Source organism: Temnothorax nylanderi, unplaced genomic scaffold, assembly GCF_030848795.1.
Source record: "Temnothorax nylanderi isolate EJ_2023f unplaced genomic scaffold, tnyl_v1.0 TNYL_tig0003_pilon, whole genome shotgun sequence".
Taxonomy (NCBI): Eukaryota; Metazoa; Arthropoda; class Insecta; order Hymenoptera; family Formicidae; genus Temnothorax; species Temnothorax nylanderi.
In genome coordinates, this window is record NW_027249065.1 from 2,004,185 (window position 1) to 2,020,282 (window position 16,098).

General features: G+C 45.3%; 3 protein-coding genes across 7 annotated transcripts; 2 read left to right on the forward strand and 1 right to left on the reverse strand.

The window, feature by feature from the left end:
* Window positions 1-223: 223 nt before the first annotated feature.
* Window positions 224-3,858, forward strand: Rnf11 (Ring finger protein 11). 2 transcript variants are annotated; one of them, XM_071704392.1, is made up of 2 exons: window positions 224-995; window positions 1,479-3,858. In XM_071704392.1, the coding sequence occupies exons 1-2, from the start codon at window positions 855-857 to the stop codon at window positions 1,860-1,862; spliced, it is 525 nt and encodes a 174-aa protein (XP_071560493.1). In that variant the 5' UTR covers window positions 224-854; the 3' UTR covers window positions 1,863-3,858. The 2 variants fall into 2 exon arrangements, with proteins under 2 accessions (XP_071560493.1, XP_071560502.1); XM_071704401.1 differs by having other exon boundaries at window positions 237-986.
* Window positions 3,859-3,993: 135 nt separating this feature from the next.
* Lin (protein lines homolog) lies at window positions 3,994-8,819 on the reverse strand. The gene is made up of 2 exons (XM_071704306.1): window positions 7,717-8,819; window positions 3,994-6,989 (listed from the first exon to the last, which is right to left on the reverse strand). Exon 2 carries the CDS (start codon window positions 6,806-6,808, stop codon window positions 5,060-5,062), a length of 1,749 nt encoding a protein of 582 aa, XP_071560407.1. The 5' UTR covers window positions 6,809-6,989; window positions 7,717-8,819; the 3' UTR covers window positions 3,994-5,059.
* An 872-nt stretch (window positions 8,820-9,691) lies between these two features.
* On the forward strand, window positions 9,692-15,640 carry Su(w[a]) (suppressor of white-apricot). 4 transcript variants are annotated; one of them, XM_071704279.1, is made up of 9 exons: window positions 9,797-9,931; window positions 10,220-10,344; window positions 10,942-11,111; window positions 11,195-11,400; window positions 11,485-11,707; window positions 11,962-12,041; window positions 12,774-12,941; window positions 13,733-15,018; window positions 15,328-15,640. In XM_071704279.1, exons 3-9 carry the CDS (start codon window positions 11,102-11,104, stop codon window positions 15,488-15,490), a joined length of 2,136 nt encoding a protein of 711 aa, XP_071560380.1. In that variant the 5' UTR covers window positions 9,797-9,931; window positions 10,220-10,344; window positions 10,942-11,101; the 3' UTR covers window positions 15,491-15,640. The 4 variants fall into 4 exon arrangements, with proteins under 4 accessions (XP_071560359.1, XP_071560364.1, XP_071560380.1 ...); XM_071704258.1 differs by lacking the exon at window positions 10,220-10,344 and having other exon boundaries at window positions 9,692-9,931; XM_071704263.1 differs by lacking the exon at window positions 10,220-10,344 and having other exon boundaries at window positions 9,692-9,931; window positions 13,763-15,018.
* Window positions 15,641-16,098: the final 458 nt, after the last annotated feature.

The following is a 16,098-nucleotide window of genomic DNA, read 5'->3' on the forward strand; positions in this document are numbered from 1 at the left end:
ATCCCGCTACTATCCGTCCCGAGAATGTCGGGCGAGCTCGAAAGTGCCTTCTCATGGAGTATGACTCGCTATCGCGCTCCGACGTGATTAGGGATACCCATGCAGGAACCCAGGTGAGGCCGCCCGTCGACGCGCGGCATCGTGAGACCTCCGCGTATAGCGCGGAGATTCAACCTGACTGCACTTTCCCTCCTCTCTTCCAGCGTTTTCTCGTTTCAGACAGCAGCGTGAACGCAACGTCGACGGAGAGATCGCAGGAGAAAGAGGAACGGCTAGGAAATCGCAAATTTTGTCGCGCAAATAAAGCGGAGGTAGAATCGAGGAAATCGAGTCGGGGGCGATACACGTCGTAATCGACCAACTTCCGCTCTGCCTGCTGCCATTGTGCGCGGACGAGTCACCTGCCGTGGCTCCGCGCATCATAGCGACGCTCAGCTGGTAGTGACGAGTGACGACTCGGCTGCTGCCTAGTGCTGTAGTGCTGCTGGGCTAGTGAGGGGCACCGAGGGGTATGTGACGGCTGCGTTTGGACGGCTACTCGGGCTACTGCGACGGCATCGGTTGTTATCTTGATCGCGTTGGCCGAGCGTCGCCCGTGCTGCTCTCGCGAGTCGACGAGCTCCGCGGAGAGCGACGGTCCAGGTGAAATGGCAACAAGGAGCACGGTCGCTGTCGCGCTGCCGCCGTCGCTGCCGCGTCCGCACGGGATCCTGTAATCGCTCGCGCGGAACGGGAAAGCGGGATCGGGGTAGACGCGCGGATGCGACGCGCGAGCGACCTGCAAAGCTGACAGCTCGCCGCTAGCTAGTGAGAGACAGAGAAAGTGAGAGAGAGAGAGAGAGAAAGAGAGAACCATGGGCAACTGTTTGAAGCGCACCGCTGGCAACCAACAGGACAATACCACCCTCCTGAGCAACAATCCCGAGCCCAACGTGTCCGCGAGCGGATCCTCGCAGGAGGGCCTCGGGCCGCCGATCCCCTACAACGTAATTCACGTACATCGCCATTGCTGTCTTATCGTCGTTGTTGCCTTGTCGCCCGAAATCCAAGCTATATCGCAATCTTCTATAATCTTCCTACGATCTCTTTCCTTTGCCCGTTTCTTTCATTTCTTGTTTATTTGAATACATTTAGACCCTGATTTCTCGAACACCGAGGCTGTAATTAACCGTAGCGCGAAAGACTTCTTACGACAGATTTCTTATGATGCACTTTGACAATGAGCCAATTAACCGTGTCGATTTTATTCTGTCTAATGCGGTATTTTTTTTACAATTGCTTTCATCAGTGATAAAGGATGATTAATCTCAGAAATATTCACTTGTCAATTTTTATTTTAGTCGTGGCATCTAACAAAACAGAGAATTCTGAAAAGCAAACAAACATATTGACGTACTTTTGCAAGTTCCAAGGATCCGCAAGCGACGCGGAAGAAAACGGCACGATTGAATACTAATTGATTTTTCAATGTTCCACAGCAAGCGGCTTATTATCCGTCGATCGCTACGAGGGAACGTCATTTGCAGTCCACCAACTTGAACATCGGCCATGGGATCGGAGTCAATCTGGTGCAGAGCACCGGCTCGGCCGGGTTGAGCGAGGAGGAGCAACAAGTGAGGATTGCAAAGCGTATAGGACTGATACAGCACTTGCCGATGCGCGAGTACGACGGTGCGAAGAAGGGCGAGTGCGTGATATGCATGATGGAGCTGCTAGTGGGCGAGGAAGTGCGTTATCTACCTTGCATGCACACCTACCACGCGATCTGCATCGACGACTGGTTGCTGCGCTCGTTGACCTGTCCGTCATGCATGGAGCCGGTGGACGCAGCGCTAATTAGCTCATATCATCCGACTACTTAATACCGGAGTGACGAGAGTTTTCATCGGTTTAGCCGAGCGGAATTAAATTACTAAGGCTAAACGTGAAGCGACTGAAGAGAGAGAGAGAGCGCGCGAGAGAAAGTCGTTGCTTTTGCTGTAGAGCGTATAAAGGCTTCTGGGTAGTAGAGAGATCGCGTGATGGTCTGATTGTATTTCGCCGTTATACGATATACATATACGTGGGCGCGCGTGTTGTTTAATATAATAATCTCTATCACACACAAAGAACACTCTCCCTTAATTAAATCCGCAGGTATCTTTTTTTAGATCGTTCCTTACGAGAACGCAAACTTGGGACTTGATTTTAATTAAATTTAGTAAATATCACGGCTCCGAAACCCTTTTCCGTAGTGAGATTTTATTGCTTGTACATTTGATTTCCCATTTAGAAAAAAAAGATGAGGCGGCTCGATGTAAGAGTGCAATAAAGCGTTGAGTGTAACCCTCATATGCACCGATAGGCATATAGTCGAAACAAAATAAGTACATATATTATATATATGCGTAGCAATGAGATAATAAGTGCGACACGTGCGGAAATTATTATGTCCTTTGTATTTCTCGTGCGGCTTTTTGTGTAACACATGTTCGTACACGTTCATGCGCGAATGTTAGACGAGCCAACGCAAATTGCATTTTCTTCTTGCATAATCGTTTTAATCGCCTCCTTGAATTGTCCGGATATATAACGTACCTATTCTCGGGTAAAATAAATTAGTCGATAATTTTAAACTTAGGAGATGGGATTTCTTTCTCGGATGCAGATTATACTCGTGCGTAGACACTGCAGACCGTCGGGGATTGCGTGGATGATAGTCCGCTATGTTTTCGTGACGAAAGAAAGACTGTCTCTAACGATACTCGCATACGTTTTAATTTTCTTGATGCCTCGCGCATGTGTCGTTACGTAAATCGCTTGAACCGCTTTTGCCGCGACGAACATTGAACATTTTTCATTTAAATAACGTGTACAGAGAAAGAATGCTTCATTGTATGCTACGGACGATTAGCGGTTTATTATATCGATAGTGCGAGAATACGTATAGCAACGAATAAAGAAAGCGAACAAGACAGTAAACGCAGAGAGGAAAAAAGAGAGAGAGGGGGAGATAAAATGCGATAAATGATCCACACTGTTGAATACTACACGCTAATAATGGGCTACGTAACTTAGATTCTGTTGTTAATTTAGTGGAGCTTGTTGAACTAACTTTTGCTGCAGTTACAGTAAAGCAGTGGACATTTTACCGTTCCGCGCCAAGTAAAACTTTACCGAGGTATGTACAGTTTAGTGTAGTTTCGTACATCAATGTATAATATGCGATAGTTTTACCGACTTCGAGCGAAGCGACATTTCAAACCGAAGAGAGATAGAGAAAGTGAGAGAGATCGCAATTAAATGTTTAATTTATAAAAAGAGGGGGAAAAAACTTAACCATACGGTACCGCTAAGTTTTCGTTTTAAATGGGAATATGATGCTGTGAAATAGTGATTTATTGACGAAGTACAGAGGTATATAAATAATGATTTAATACGCAAATATAAATATTTAGTAAGAAAATTTTTGTGTTTCTGGAAGATGTCCATCTCGACACAAAATTCCTCGATCGCGCTCCGATCGAACATTTTAAATAATTAGAGCTATATTTGCAAATTCTAAATAGAGAGTAGCGTAATTTTATTAAAAAAAAGGAGATAAGCCAAGGAAGGCTAAAGTTACGAACTTAATTCTAATGGGTCTTTCTAAGATAAAAGGAGGAGAGAAACAAAAAAGGAGATATCCGGACGGTTTGTCCCGGTGAGATAAGCGCGTTACGTCGCTCTAATCAATGTATCGGACACTTTGCGCGATTAATCGCGGGGCATCACTGACAATCTGCCGGGCTACATTATAATCGTAAGTCTCGATAATGGCAATTGTATTTGACTTGCGTTTGGGAAAGATGATAATAAATATTTGATTGAAAAAAAATATATATATAAGGAGAAGAAATATCTTCCAGCTGCCACCAAATCTGATCTTCCCGCGAGAATGTGGAGTCTAGAATGTAGAATCGTGAGAACGGCGCTCAATCACAGGGGGAGATTGAATTAAATTGAACACCACAATTATAAAAGTAAAAACGTGAGAATTTTAGTGTATTACATTACTTACAGAAGGAAATCTTATGTTGAATACGTAGCGCGCGTTGTATAGTGTTGTTAATGTCACTATTTACAGTTACGTTTCATCAGAAATCTCGGAAACAACTGCGGATAACTGCATCGTGTCTTTTCTTCCACTTAGAATTTCAATGTCACAAAGAGATATGATTTTTCGTCCATAATGTAGTATCAAAATGCTAACCGCAAGTCTAAAAGTAAATTCTTTGTAACTGACGCTACGAAACCTCTTTTTACTGTACGAGTACCTGATCTGACGACAACATAATTTCCTACGTCTTCCTTATTTGCTTCATTATAATTTATGCAAGGCTAATCCGTAATAAAATTTTTCTTTTTCAATTTTCTCCAGAATTATCGGAAGAATATGTAACTTCACCCAGCTAAAACTCGGTATTGCAAAGTCGGCTCCGATGTGCTTGTAAAATATATGTACAGTTTTTCTCAGGTATTTTATCAAAATACAATAAAGTTACATTTACAGATATGACTGGAAATTGTACAAATAGCTCTCGAAGTATACATATAAATATTACACTAGTGGTATACATCAATATGTATGCTCTCTGGTGCTTTGGCAGAAACATAATTCATTAGCACCACACGAATGCAGTTTTGTTTTGAGACGATCAACGCGAATTTCCCTGTCTTCCTTTCTTTTTGTACTCTACTCCGATTCGATCGCGATTGTACAACTCTCAAAACTCGACTGATTCCGTGAACGAATGGAAATTTCTCCATCTTGCAATTCCAGCTATATTGAAAAATTTCGCTAAAGACTAATAAATAAGAAACGCGTTTCGTCCTTCTGAGTTTTTTTTTTCAAGAAGACGGGATCGGCGGAGTCAGTCCAGCCGCTATGCGGGACGGTATGCGGCGATCTGTACACTACACGTGATATTTTACACATGGCAAAATCTAGCTAAGCTCGGAGAGTAACTGACGTTCATACAATTTGTACACACTTGATGACCATTTCGAGTCTCTCCGAACGTTCTTTTTTTTTCTTATCTTACACGAGGTTGTTACCGTTCTCCACATTACCCTCGTAGAAGGACTCGCATTTCTCGAGTAAACGATGAACCGGACTAATGTTGTACGGGAACAGGTTCTTGGACACCAGCCGATCGATGGCCAACCGTAGTCTTATCAGTACCGTCATAGTGTCGTCCAACTCGCGGCCGCAACACCTGACGAACTCGAGCCAGTTACGCCTAATGTACTTGAGGAATCGCAGGAGATACAGCAGGAAGCAGGTCTCGTTGCTGACCAACAGATCCAGCAGAACATCCGGATCATGTGACACGGCGCGGATGAATTGCACAAAGGTCAATGTGGGGCTGAGCATCTGGCCCAGATCGTTCTGGGGCGGGCCGCGATAGAATAAGCCCACGGCGACGTCCAGACAGCAGACCATACCCTCGATCAAGAAGTCGTCCTGGTCGTGGAACATCTGCACGACCCATTGCGACAGCGGCATCTCCGGATGGAAGGGCATCAATGCTTTCACGCACTGATCCAGCTGACGTAGTACCTCGCGGATGCTCCTCTCGATCACCGCCATGTCCTCGTCGAGATCCTCGGCCTCGGAGCCGAGGGACGAGTCGCTGGAGTCGCTGCGCGTCTCCCGCACTGTCACGGCGACGCTCTTCAGCACTAGCAGCACCATCTTCTGCAGCAGAGGACGATCGCCCTCGCCGGTGCCGCCGCCGAACCTACCGGAACCGTGACGGTACGGCAACGCGTCGAGCAGACGCCAGTCCTTGACGGCGCGGACGATGAGGTGCGCCAGGGAGCACGGTTCGTCCGGTAGGACATCCTGCAGCGCCAGGGTGCTGCCGTAGCACAGCACTTCGTTGAAGAGCCCGAGCAAGTGTCGCCAGATCACGCCCGGCACATTGGCGTTCAGTAACAGGACGAGATTGTTGAGCTGCGAGTAGAAAGGTTTGGTGTCGATGACGGAAAGATTGGCTTTCACCGAGATGACGGTCTCCCACAGGTGCAGGAACGTGATGACCACGGACGCGTGCTGCGGCGTGTACGCCGCGAGAATGTCATTGAACTTGGACACGAGAATTGTCCACTTGGACTCGAGCGCCTTCACGCACATCGCCTTGACCGTCGTGCTGTCGAAGTCGGTGATGACGAGGGTGTTGCAGCCCGGCGGCGGCACAGACGTCTCGCCCTCCTCCAACGGGTGTACACTACAGTCTTTATGCTCGACCACTCGCTTGACCACGTCCAGGGTGAACAACATCTGGCTGGGCGAGTGGCTGTTGACCAAGGATTGCGTGAGCCTCTCCAGCCAGGCGGCCTCCACGTTGTCCCGCGCGACGATGAAGAACGACGCGAGCACGCGACTCGCCGCGTACGACACGAACTTGTTGGTCGTGTAGGACAGGTCGACGATCTGATCGACGATGCCGTGCTCGTTCCGCGCCACCGCCTCGCAGACGTCCGCCACCCGTTTGCACATGACATTCTTCGCGTTCTGCCTGATGGCCAGGTCGAACAGCAGCTGCAGGGCGCTCAGATACTCCAGAATCTGATCCGTGTCCCAGTCGGACAGCACGGCGTAACGGATGCTACCGTCGGTCTCCTCGACCGTGAAGTTGGTGAACGGCTTGCGCAGACTGCTCTCCGGCATATGGCACAGACATCGCGCGAGGAGGTTCCTCTGCAACTCCTCGACGTCGGCGAGCCCGTTCTTGGCCCCCGCGCTAATCTCGATACGCTGCTTCTTCTTAACCGGCTCCTCCATTACGTTGACGGGAGGACAACAACGATAGATGCACCATTAACGTCAAGTCGACCATTAACTCGTCAAGTTAGCTCTCTCGTGTAGGTGACGCCGAGAGGGAGGAGCATCCGAGTACCCACGAGTCACTTGCATTTTCTGCGTCAGCCCATTGTAGTCAGCGGATGAGGTCCATCGGGAATACCTATTATGAGAAGTCATATAAATATTTGCGTTGAGATTTGTAAACAAGAGAAAGATGAAATGAGGTCTGTTTTTTATTACTCCATTTATTGCTCCGCTGAGCTGCACTAGAACTTCCCTTCTCGCTTTCGCCAAATTGCAAACATATACCTAATTCACTTTAACTACAGAGAGCGTACACTAATTCAGCAATAAAAAACAGACCTATTATTAAGACTTGTACTCCGAGTTTTTATATCAAACCTAGATACATCGTGTAACAAAATTCAACGTTCGCTATTAAATATTTAAATAATTCACCACTGATGAAAGACTTGGTACAGTCGAAACGTTCAGTTATTGTACGTCTCTTAATTTTCTTCTTCTTTATTTAACGAGTAGGTATTTAATACCTAAGTTCACTTCTTGCTCGTCCTTCGGCCGATGATTACTTTATAGTTTAGCTTGTATAGCAAACGGATCAACCTTATATAATTTTAATTAAGACTCGTTACCCGCACGTACAGTGTTACCGAGCGACAGTACACTTCGTTTCCTTTGAATAAATTTTTTTTTATATTTTTATACCACTATCCTATTTTATTTATCGCGGCGCGAGCTCAGAAAAGTATATTCGCGCCTTTGCGCGAGCGTCAGGTCACCCCGGATGCCAGAAGCGGACGGCAGAAGCGCGGTAGACGATGTCTGGTGTGTAACACCAGAAGCCAGTGGGCAACGGGCAAACTTACACCATTAAATTCCCACCGAGCTATCCTCGCCGCGGGACGAAGGGGGCTCTGCACCCCTGGCTCCTGGACGACGTCGCGTGCGCAGCTGGGTATCCTCCGGCGACGCGCTCGACCGCGCTCTGGGCCCCGCGATTCCGCGAGTTCGTGGATCGGCGCGACGCGCCTCTTTCCAGGACGGGGGGGCGCCTTCAATGGCAGCTCTCGCGCGCGCCGAGGGACGAGCGTAGCTCACCCAACACCGGGGTGAGCGACTACGCCGAGTGTGTCTCACTGTCGGCGGTGCAACGTGCTCCGGGCACCTCCGATCGTCCGTGGGGGACTTCCGCGGCGTCGCTTCGCGTCCCGTCCCCGTTCCTCGTCCCTGGTCCCCGTCGCGTCGCGTTGAACACGGGCGACGTTCCCCGTTCGCACGGCGCACGGCCACGCGCGAACGTTAGGTGGTGGGGGAGGGGCGGGGGGGAGGAGGAGGGGGCCCACGCGGTGAAACGTTTCCCCTCGCTGGCCTCGCTCGATTCCTTCGGTGTGCCGCGCCGAATCGGGGATCCCTCGGGGATGATCCCGTCGCGACTAGGAAGCGACACCCACGGGGAGGAGCACACGCAGCGCTCGCACGGCAGCGGCCACGCACTCGCTCTGTTGCCACGTATACGACGTGCTACCGACGGCGACGGCGGCGGCGAAAAATGACACGGGGGCACGACGCGCGATCGACGTACAACGGCGACGGCCGGCAGGTGCAGCAGCAGCAGCAGCAGCACGGCGATGATCGTCGGCAGGGGCGCGTAACACCGTGCCCGGTGTCGGGCGGCGATACCTCGAGGCCGCGGCCGCCGCGTCGTATTCCGCACGTATTCCGGTCCGTTGGCGTGCCTCTACGGCCGGGCATCGTGCGGAGCCGCGCACAGGACATATATAATGGAGCCGCGTAACACGGTAGCCGTCCGTCGCGCATTCCATAACGTTACTGAGGGGGTATAACGCGGTGGAGCCGCGCGGCCAATCGTGCGCGGACGCGCACGCCGTCGTGCGTGATGATCCGCGGGCGCGTAATGCGTCGTTTATCGCGGATAAAAGTCGCCCGTAACGAAATGCCGTGCGATAAATAAGCGCGCGATCATCGGCAACTCAGCATCGATCGGGGCGCCCCCGCGCGGCCGCGCGTCGCCAGCGCCGTGGCGGGCGATTCGAATTGCTCGCCGCCTGCAGGGCCTGCAGTCGCATTTTTCCGAAGTTTATAAAAAAAAGAAAATACACGGGTCACGGAGAGAATTTTTTGTTATATTTTATCCTTAAATTTACCACAAACTTGGGATAGCTCGCATAAAATTCTTGATGGTACATGTCCCACAACTCTACCATGATTTCAGGATAAATTTTATTAAGAGAAAATTCTCTCCGTGTATAAAAAGTTTTACGTGAACTTGACGTTTCGCGCGGTTGCTCGATGATTCGTCACCAACTTCACGCGGAATTGAAAGGCGCGCGGAATAAAATGTTCCGCTTGAAGTTGTACACGATTGTATGTCTTCGCTGTCGAATATCCGGATTACATTATCGATTCGTTGCAGCATATTTAATTAACAGTACGGCAAGTTGTGTCAATTAAAAAGAATTACACGGTAATTAAACTGTTAATCAAAGAGAGGAGGGATGCAAAAGGAAAGAAATTCAATTCGCGGAGGAATTTGGCGAAATGTGAACCCGACCGAAGTGAGCTCGCGAATTCAAATATTTATAAATCTGGCGACCAACTCCCGGATATTAGGCAGGCATGATTTCGAAGCGATAATCGTCGGATTCCTCCAAACGGCGCGAAGTTTGAACACGACGGATATCCATGAATGCGAGAACTTCCCTTGCGTTCCAGAGTCTAGACGCGCGCGCATCCCGGAAGCGGGGACGATTCATCACGTTCCCCTTCCCTTCCTCCTCTTCTCTCTCTTGCTTTACCAAGCTTATATATACGCGGCGACCGTCGAGCGGAGTAGCGGAGAAGCGGAGTCGGAGCAGTCGGGAAAATGGCGTCGTCGAAAAGCCAACGGTGGATGGTAGACTCGGGGATTCTGCGTAAAAAGAATAGCGACGAGGAACCGCAGGAGCTGTTGGTGTTCGGATATAGCTGCAAATTATTTCGCGATGATGACAAGGCGAAAATGATTGATCAGGGAAAGCATTTGATACCATGGATGGGCGATAACACGTTGAGGATAGACAGGTCCGTTTCTCTAACCTAGACAAATTTCTCATCTAGGATATTTGTTCTCATGCATAATGACCACGCACCGTTTTTACGTTTCCCCGACGACGAAAAACGTAAAGTACGACTGACCTCGACCGCAAACAAACAAACCAAAAAAAAAAAAGACCACAAAATTCGGAAACCGAATTAAAAAAAAAAAATCAAAACCAAGTACTGCATTTAGAAGCGAAAAACAAGCGGGGTCCCCCTTCTCATCGTTAATCTCTGGATAAGCAAACTGGAGACTGTTTAAGGCTTCCGCAGGTGTTCTATCTCTCTCTCTCTCGGCTGTGAAACGCGCAGTGTGTGGCAGCGCGATTTACGCGCTCTGCACGCGGGTGCTCTGGTGAGACGTGACGCTTGTGGCTGGCCGTCTGTGCAGCAGCAAGGTGAGACACGGCGTTGAGAGACAAACGGGCAAGGCTGACGGTTGTAGGTATTTATACGACCGCTCAGCACGGTATGTATTTGGCACATTAGACTCGGCTTTGCCTCGGGGCGGCGCGCAGGCCGTTGTTACTTTTACTCGCAAGCTTATATAGTTGTATGGACTTTCATGCTCTTCTCCACGTGCACATGTATGTTCAAATTAATCTGCATCGACGATATAACGTATACAACGTGTAAATGTAACAAGACAAAATATGTATCTGTAAATTTTAAAATAAACATAATCGAATGTAATGCTGTAATTTAGAAATTAACGGTAACGAGATAATTGTTACTTAAAATGGTTATATATATATATATATGTAAAATACTTGTCGATGTTATCGCGGTATGTTGATATTTTGATGAAAAAGCAAGAACAGGTAGAAACGTTACTCGAGGCGTCCTCTATTTAGCTCTGTTCTATTTCAGAGAAATCGCTCTGGTGGGACTTACTGCTTGACTTAATATTTCCAGATGCCGTGGCCAACTTGTACATCAAAACACCTAAAACGATATCGTCTTCCTCCTCTAACGGTTGTATTGTATGTGTATAGATACGATGGACGAGGGGCTCTGGCTGACTTACGGATTCACGAGCCACCATCGGGTGGTTTCGATCAGCGGACGATACTTACCGAGGAAGAACTGAAAGTAGAGCAACTCTGTGACGAGGAGCGGTATCGGTCCCTTTACAACAACGACGCGGAGGAGTCCATGAATCATGGTAACGTATCCTCTTTCCCGAAAACGTTTTGATTGTACTTTTTGTGCACATTACCAGAGTTTAATCGCGAATTCGCATTGCAGAAGAGGAGATAAAGAGGTTGCATCAAGCACTGGACTCCGAATCTTCGTACAATCAAGTGGGATATAATTACAATGAAGATGAAAATGGTCATAAAGCTTCCGGCGAAGAGTCTCAGAGTCCGAAACAATCGGAGGGCTCTCAAGAGGAAGATCAGGCATTCGTGGCACCTCCCGAACTGGAACCATTTCCCGAGGGAATGGTCCTGGTAAGATGTCGTTTTGTATTTGTTTTTTGTATTTGTAGATATTAGATAATGTGATTAGATAACGTCAATTTTTCGAATGTTTAGCCGGAAACGCAGAAACTGAATGCCATTATAATGAAAACGGCGCTGTTTATAAGTCAACACGGAAGCCAGTTGGAAATCTTGATAAAGACGAAACAGGCAAACAATCCGCAGTTTGCGTTCCTATCGATAGACGAGCCGCTCCATCAGTATTACAAATATGTCCTCGATGCTATCAAGAGTGGAAAATATAATCCCGAAAAGCAACCTGAGAAAGAAGAATCTGGTATGCATATCATTTTCTATAACAAGCGATGCCTTATAGTAATTATATTGAAGTTGAGTTGAAGTAATTGAAGCGACATAAAGCAGGATTTGATTACCCACACCTACTTTGATTCTACTTAGTTTTTCTTGCCGTAAGTATTGCCATAAATTTTTGTTAATACTCTAATTGGTAACCTATGCATAATCTACCTTAATGATCTTGAGATGTGTGCGTGATGTCTCATCGTTATCCTTTTTTTTTTTCAATGCTAGAACCTGAGGAAGAGTCTGACCAAGATGACGAACCGTACCTGCATCCAAGTCTCGCGTCGTCGCTTACCAAGATCGAAGCGGTACGTTTCACACGGTACATTTTGTCACTTTGCACGCTGTACATTAATCTGTTCTTAAAAATGCATAAGCGGTCCTCGTGCGCTCTCGTGCAGAAGAATTTTGCATTCGGGGTAATTCAAAATATGAAGATCCCTAGCTGGACCACACTGAATTATTTTTAAGAATGGCGATCTCGATATTCACACGGATCACAATAGGATGAAACGTTAATATTACTCTGCAACACTAATTTATGTGTTAAATATTTCTGCTTCCAGGGCTGATTCTGGTATGCATTGGACCTATTCTCATATATTTTTATTTATTCATTTATTGCACTATTTAAAACTCTATTTAATTCCTTCCGCGTGCGTGCGATATATTGACGATATTACAAAAAAATTCATTAAACGCATTATTTATCACTTTGTTATTAATAGAGAAATGATGAAGTGAATAGAATCAAATTTTTAAGTTATAATACAATTATTAAATTCATGATTTTTTTTATATCTAAATATTTGCAATCACAATTTATCATATATTTTTAAAAAATATGCTTTTTGAAATATTTTTCTGATATCTTTTTAAATTATTCTTCTAAAGTTTGCGTTTGTAGATATAACGTAGCTATAATAGCATCCCGGATATATTATATTTCCAGTTTTACTTTAATGGATGGATACCGTAGAGGATATTTAATTTAAAATAAGCTAAATGCAGAACTATAAGAAAATTCTTTCCGTTTATAGGCACCTAGTATACCAAGTATACAATATAAGCCGTCGGCGGATTGCGCGTACTCCATGCTCGTGAACAAGATCACAGGGAAACCACCACCGTCCAAGGTACCGCAAGCGTTAGACCCGACGATGCAGGCAATGCCGTCCGCTGGATACTATCACCCAGTGCCACCACAGGTATAATTCTAGTATCATGTTAATAGCAGGATACATCGAAGAACATTTTAATATTATTTTCATAAAGTGGGGTTTACCAATTCAACTCTTTGTTTATTTATTTCGTTTTATTACTTTTGACTTGTATTTATAATGACTTATTTCACATCTGGTATTGATACCTTCATTCTCTGTAACATCAGTATTATTCGATAACCGTCTATAGACTTAACATCTGTTTTAAACTTTGGCACGTAATTTGACAATTATGTATTATTCTGTGACAAATTATGTCATTCGTATTCCATGTCTTTAAACCTTCGCGCTCCTATGACTGAATGGTGAGTTAAATTTGATTTACTTATATCCGTATCTTTATCTCCTTGTTGATTATCACATTATAGATAGGGATTATTTAGTCAACTAACTACCAACATGCAATGTAACGCTTCAATTTCAAAGCAACTTATTGATCAAACTATTGATCAAATTAACTATTGATCAAATGGGAGAACGCGAAAAAATTCATATTACGTAACTGTATTTTTTAATGTTTTGACTACGCTGAAGATGATTCAAAACAGAGCCGAAACGTCCCTCATTAACTTTGTAAATTATTAAATAAAGGTTCAACAGAACGTTTATTTTGCAACTGTTTATTATGTAAATTATAACTTGTAAGTTTACACATTAATAACCGCATTGCCCTCTCAATTGCCTAAATTGCAACCCCACTTTATTGATTTTATTACCGAGAGTCCTAGATTTATTATTTGCATTGTTCTTCATTACATTACAATGTCTTTTTTCAGAGTTATCCTCCTTATCCTACGCCCATGCAGTACTCACATGGTCCAGTTATATACGGGTCAAATGGACAAATGCAATCGCCCTCGCAACTCGTCATGCCAACCATGCTAAACGATACGGCCACGGCGCAAACCGTATCGTCCAAGGAGACACCTACGCCGTTGGTACCGTATGGGATACCTGCCCAAAAACCATTGAGCAGGCCATCTTTTATCGTGCCACCAGCGGAAGTTCAGGTCATCATCGACAAGATGGCAAGTTACGTGGCGAAGAATGGACGCGATTTTGAGACAATTGTCAAGAACAAGGGGGATTCTAGATTCAATTTCTTGGAGTTGTCGCATCAGTACCATGGTTACTACGCGCACAAGCTGACGGTGTACGAGGGTGCGATAAATCCGAAGGTGTTGACAGAAGAACAGTTATTGCAGAAGCAGGAACCACAGGAAGAGAAGCAGAAAAAGCTGGAGGAACTGCAGAAGAAGCAACAACGAATGGAGGAGGTGCAGAAGCGAGTGAGAATGATACAGGCGAAGAAGAAGAACGGCGGCGACACGAAGGTGAAGCAGAGCACGGGATCGGCGAAACAGATCACCACTGTATCATTCTCCATCAAAAAACCAAAAGATGGAGAGAGCCCAGTAATCGAGAAGAGGAATGCTTTACCATTGGAAGAGAGCGACGAAGAGATGGAGAGTGACAAAAAGGATGCTAATTCCAAGCCCGGTTCGCCCGAAGACAGCACAGCCGATCCGAATTTTTCGATTGCCATTGGGGACAAAGACCCACCGAAATCGGAGAAGAAACCGAAGAGCGATGACAAAGAGTTGGTGGATTTGACGGACGATATACTCGAGGATTGTCAAAAAGAGATCAGGCATAAACAGGCGCAGGAGGACAGGATCAAGGATAAGCTGGCAGCGGCCGCGCGGGATAAATTACTTTCCAGGGAACGACAGTTGCAACTCGAGAGAAAAAAGAGAGCTGCTATATTTCTCAGCCATATCCAAACGCCAGCACTCAAGACCGGTTCTACCACGGTGAATCCAAATTCCCGAAAGGACGATTCGGACGAGATACACTCGCTGCCATCGCCGTCCCTCGAGGATAATAAAGACAAATCTTCGCAAGATACGAAGATGTGCGGTAATTCCCTGATGGATCGATTGAAAGGCGCGGACCTGAGCGGCAAGAGATCGCGACAACGTTCTAGAAGTCGGAGCGGAAGTCGCACGGACCGGCACAAGCTGCACAAAAAGCACAAGAAAAAGAAAAGTTCTCATCGAAGGTAATTGAAGTTATTTTATTGTAAAATTGGGTGCAGTAAAAATAACAGCATAAAGTTCAAAATTTTAATTTTTATTTAGAGATGCGTACCCATTGTAATTACGTTACATTATTATTTGCTTACAGCTAAATTTTATCTTTAACTTGCATTCTGTTAAAATAATTTATTGCTAAGTTTGTAGTTACACTTATAGTCACGCTTTTAAAATATTATCTTTTAAATTGCGTTATTTAATTCTTGATTTATGACCTAAAATCTTGTTAAAAGTATTTCGTCTGTTTAAATGTGAACTGCACATGTATGTTTCAGTAATTACGACAGCTCGAGTTCCTCCCGTTCGCACAGATCCAAGAAGAGCAAGAAATCATCCTCGCGGCACAGATCCCGTTCGCGCAGTCCCTCGCACAGACACCGACACAATTCAGGACGGCGGGAAAGCAATACGAGCCACTCGGACTCCAGCTCGCCTTGATGTCTCCTCGCTTTATTTAAATAAGATTACATCAAGAAATGTTGTATATATACATATATGCTATTACAGATAACATATATTATAATCGCGTATTGTGACAAATTTGATACACCTTTTGTCATCAAGAAACATGAAAAATTTACTCTTTAATTTTTCAATGTTTGTGTGTTTGTAGTCTACCTCTCGCGCCTTTTACACGTGTATCTCTCTGTTTTCCATTACGCATTCTTCCGATATCATTTTTCGAAATTGCTTATTTATCTGTGAGCTCAACTATTTACCGAATTCCTGTCCCCGAATTTCTTCCAACTATTCATATGTATATAAAAGGAAAGGTTTGGAGGGATAAGATGTCCGATAAAAAATTGAGCTTTATATGTATTCAATGTTTTATATATACATATATATATATATATTGTACAAAAATTCCTTTATTTTCCAAAATCAATTTTTGACACTATGTGAAATAGGTTGCACATGAAAAATATTATTATTTCAAGACAAATATGTTTAAAAAAAACAAGGTTGTGAATGTTATGATGATTTGCAAAAATTGCGATAATATAATACGAATGTGTGGTGAAAAAATTTCTTGATCGTGTGAGGCT

Excerpts from the sequence above, each read along its gene's own strand:
- Rnf11 (XM_071704392.1), top strand. The coding sequence starts at position 855 with ATGGGCAACTGTTTGAAGCGCACCGCTGGCAACCAACAGGACAATACC. Across the intron at positions 996-1,478 it reads TCCCCTACAACGTAATTCAC|CAAGCGGCTTATTATCCGTC; the intron begins GTACATCGCCAT and ends AATGTTCCACAG.
- Lin (XM_071704306.1), bottom strand. The coding sequence starts at position 6,808 with ATGGAGGAGCCGGTTAAGAAGAAGCAGCGTATCGAGATTAGCGCGGGG.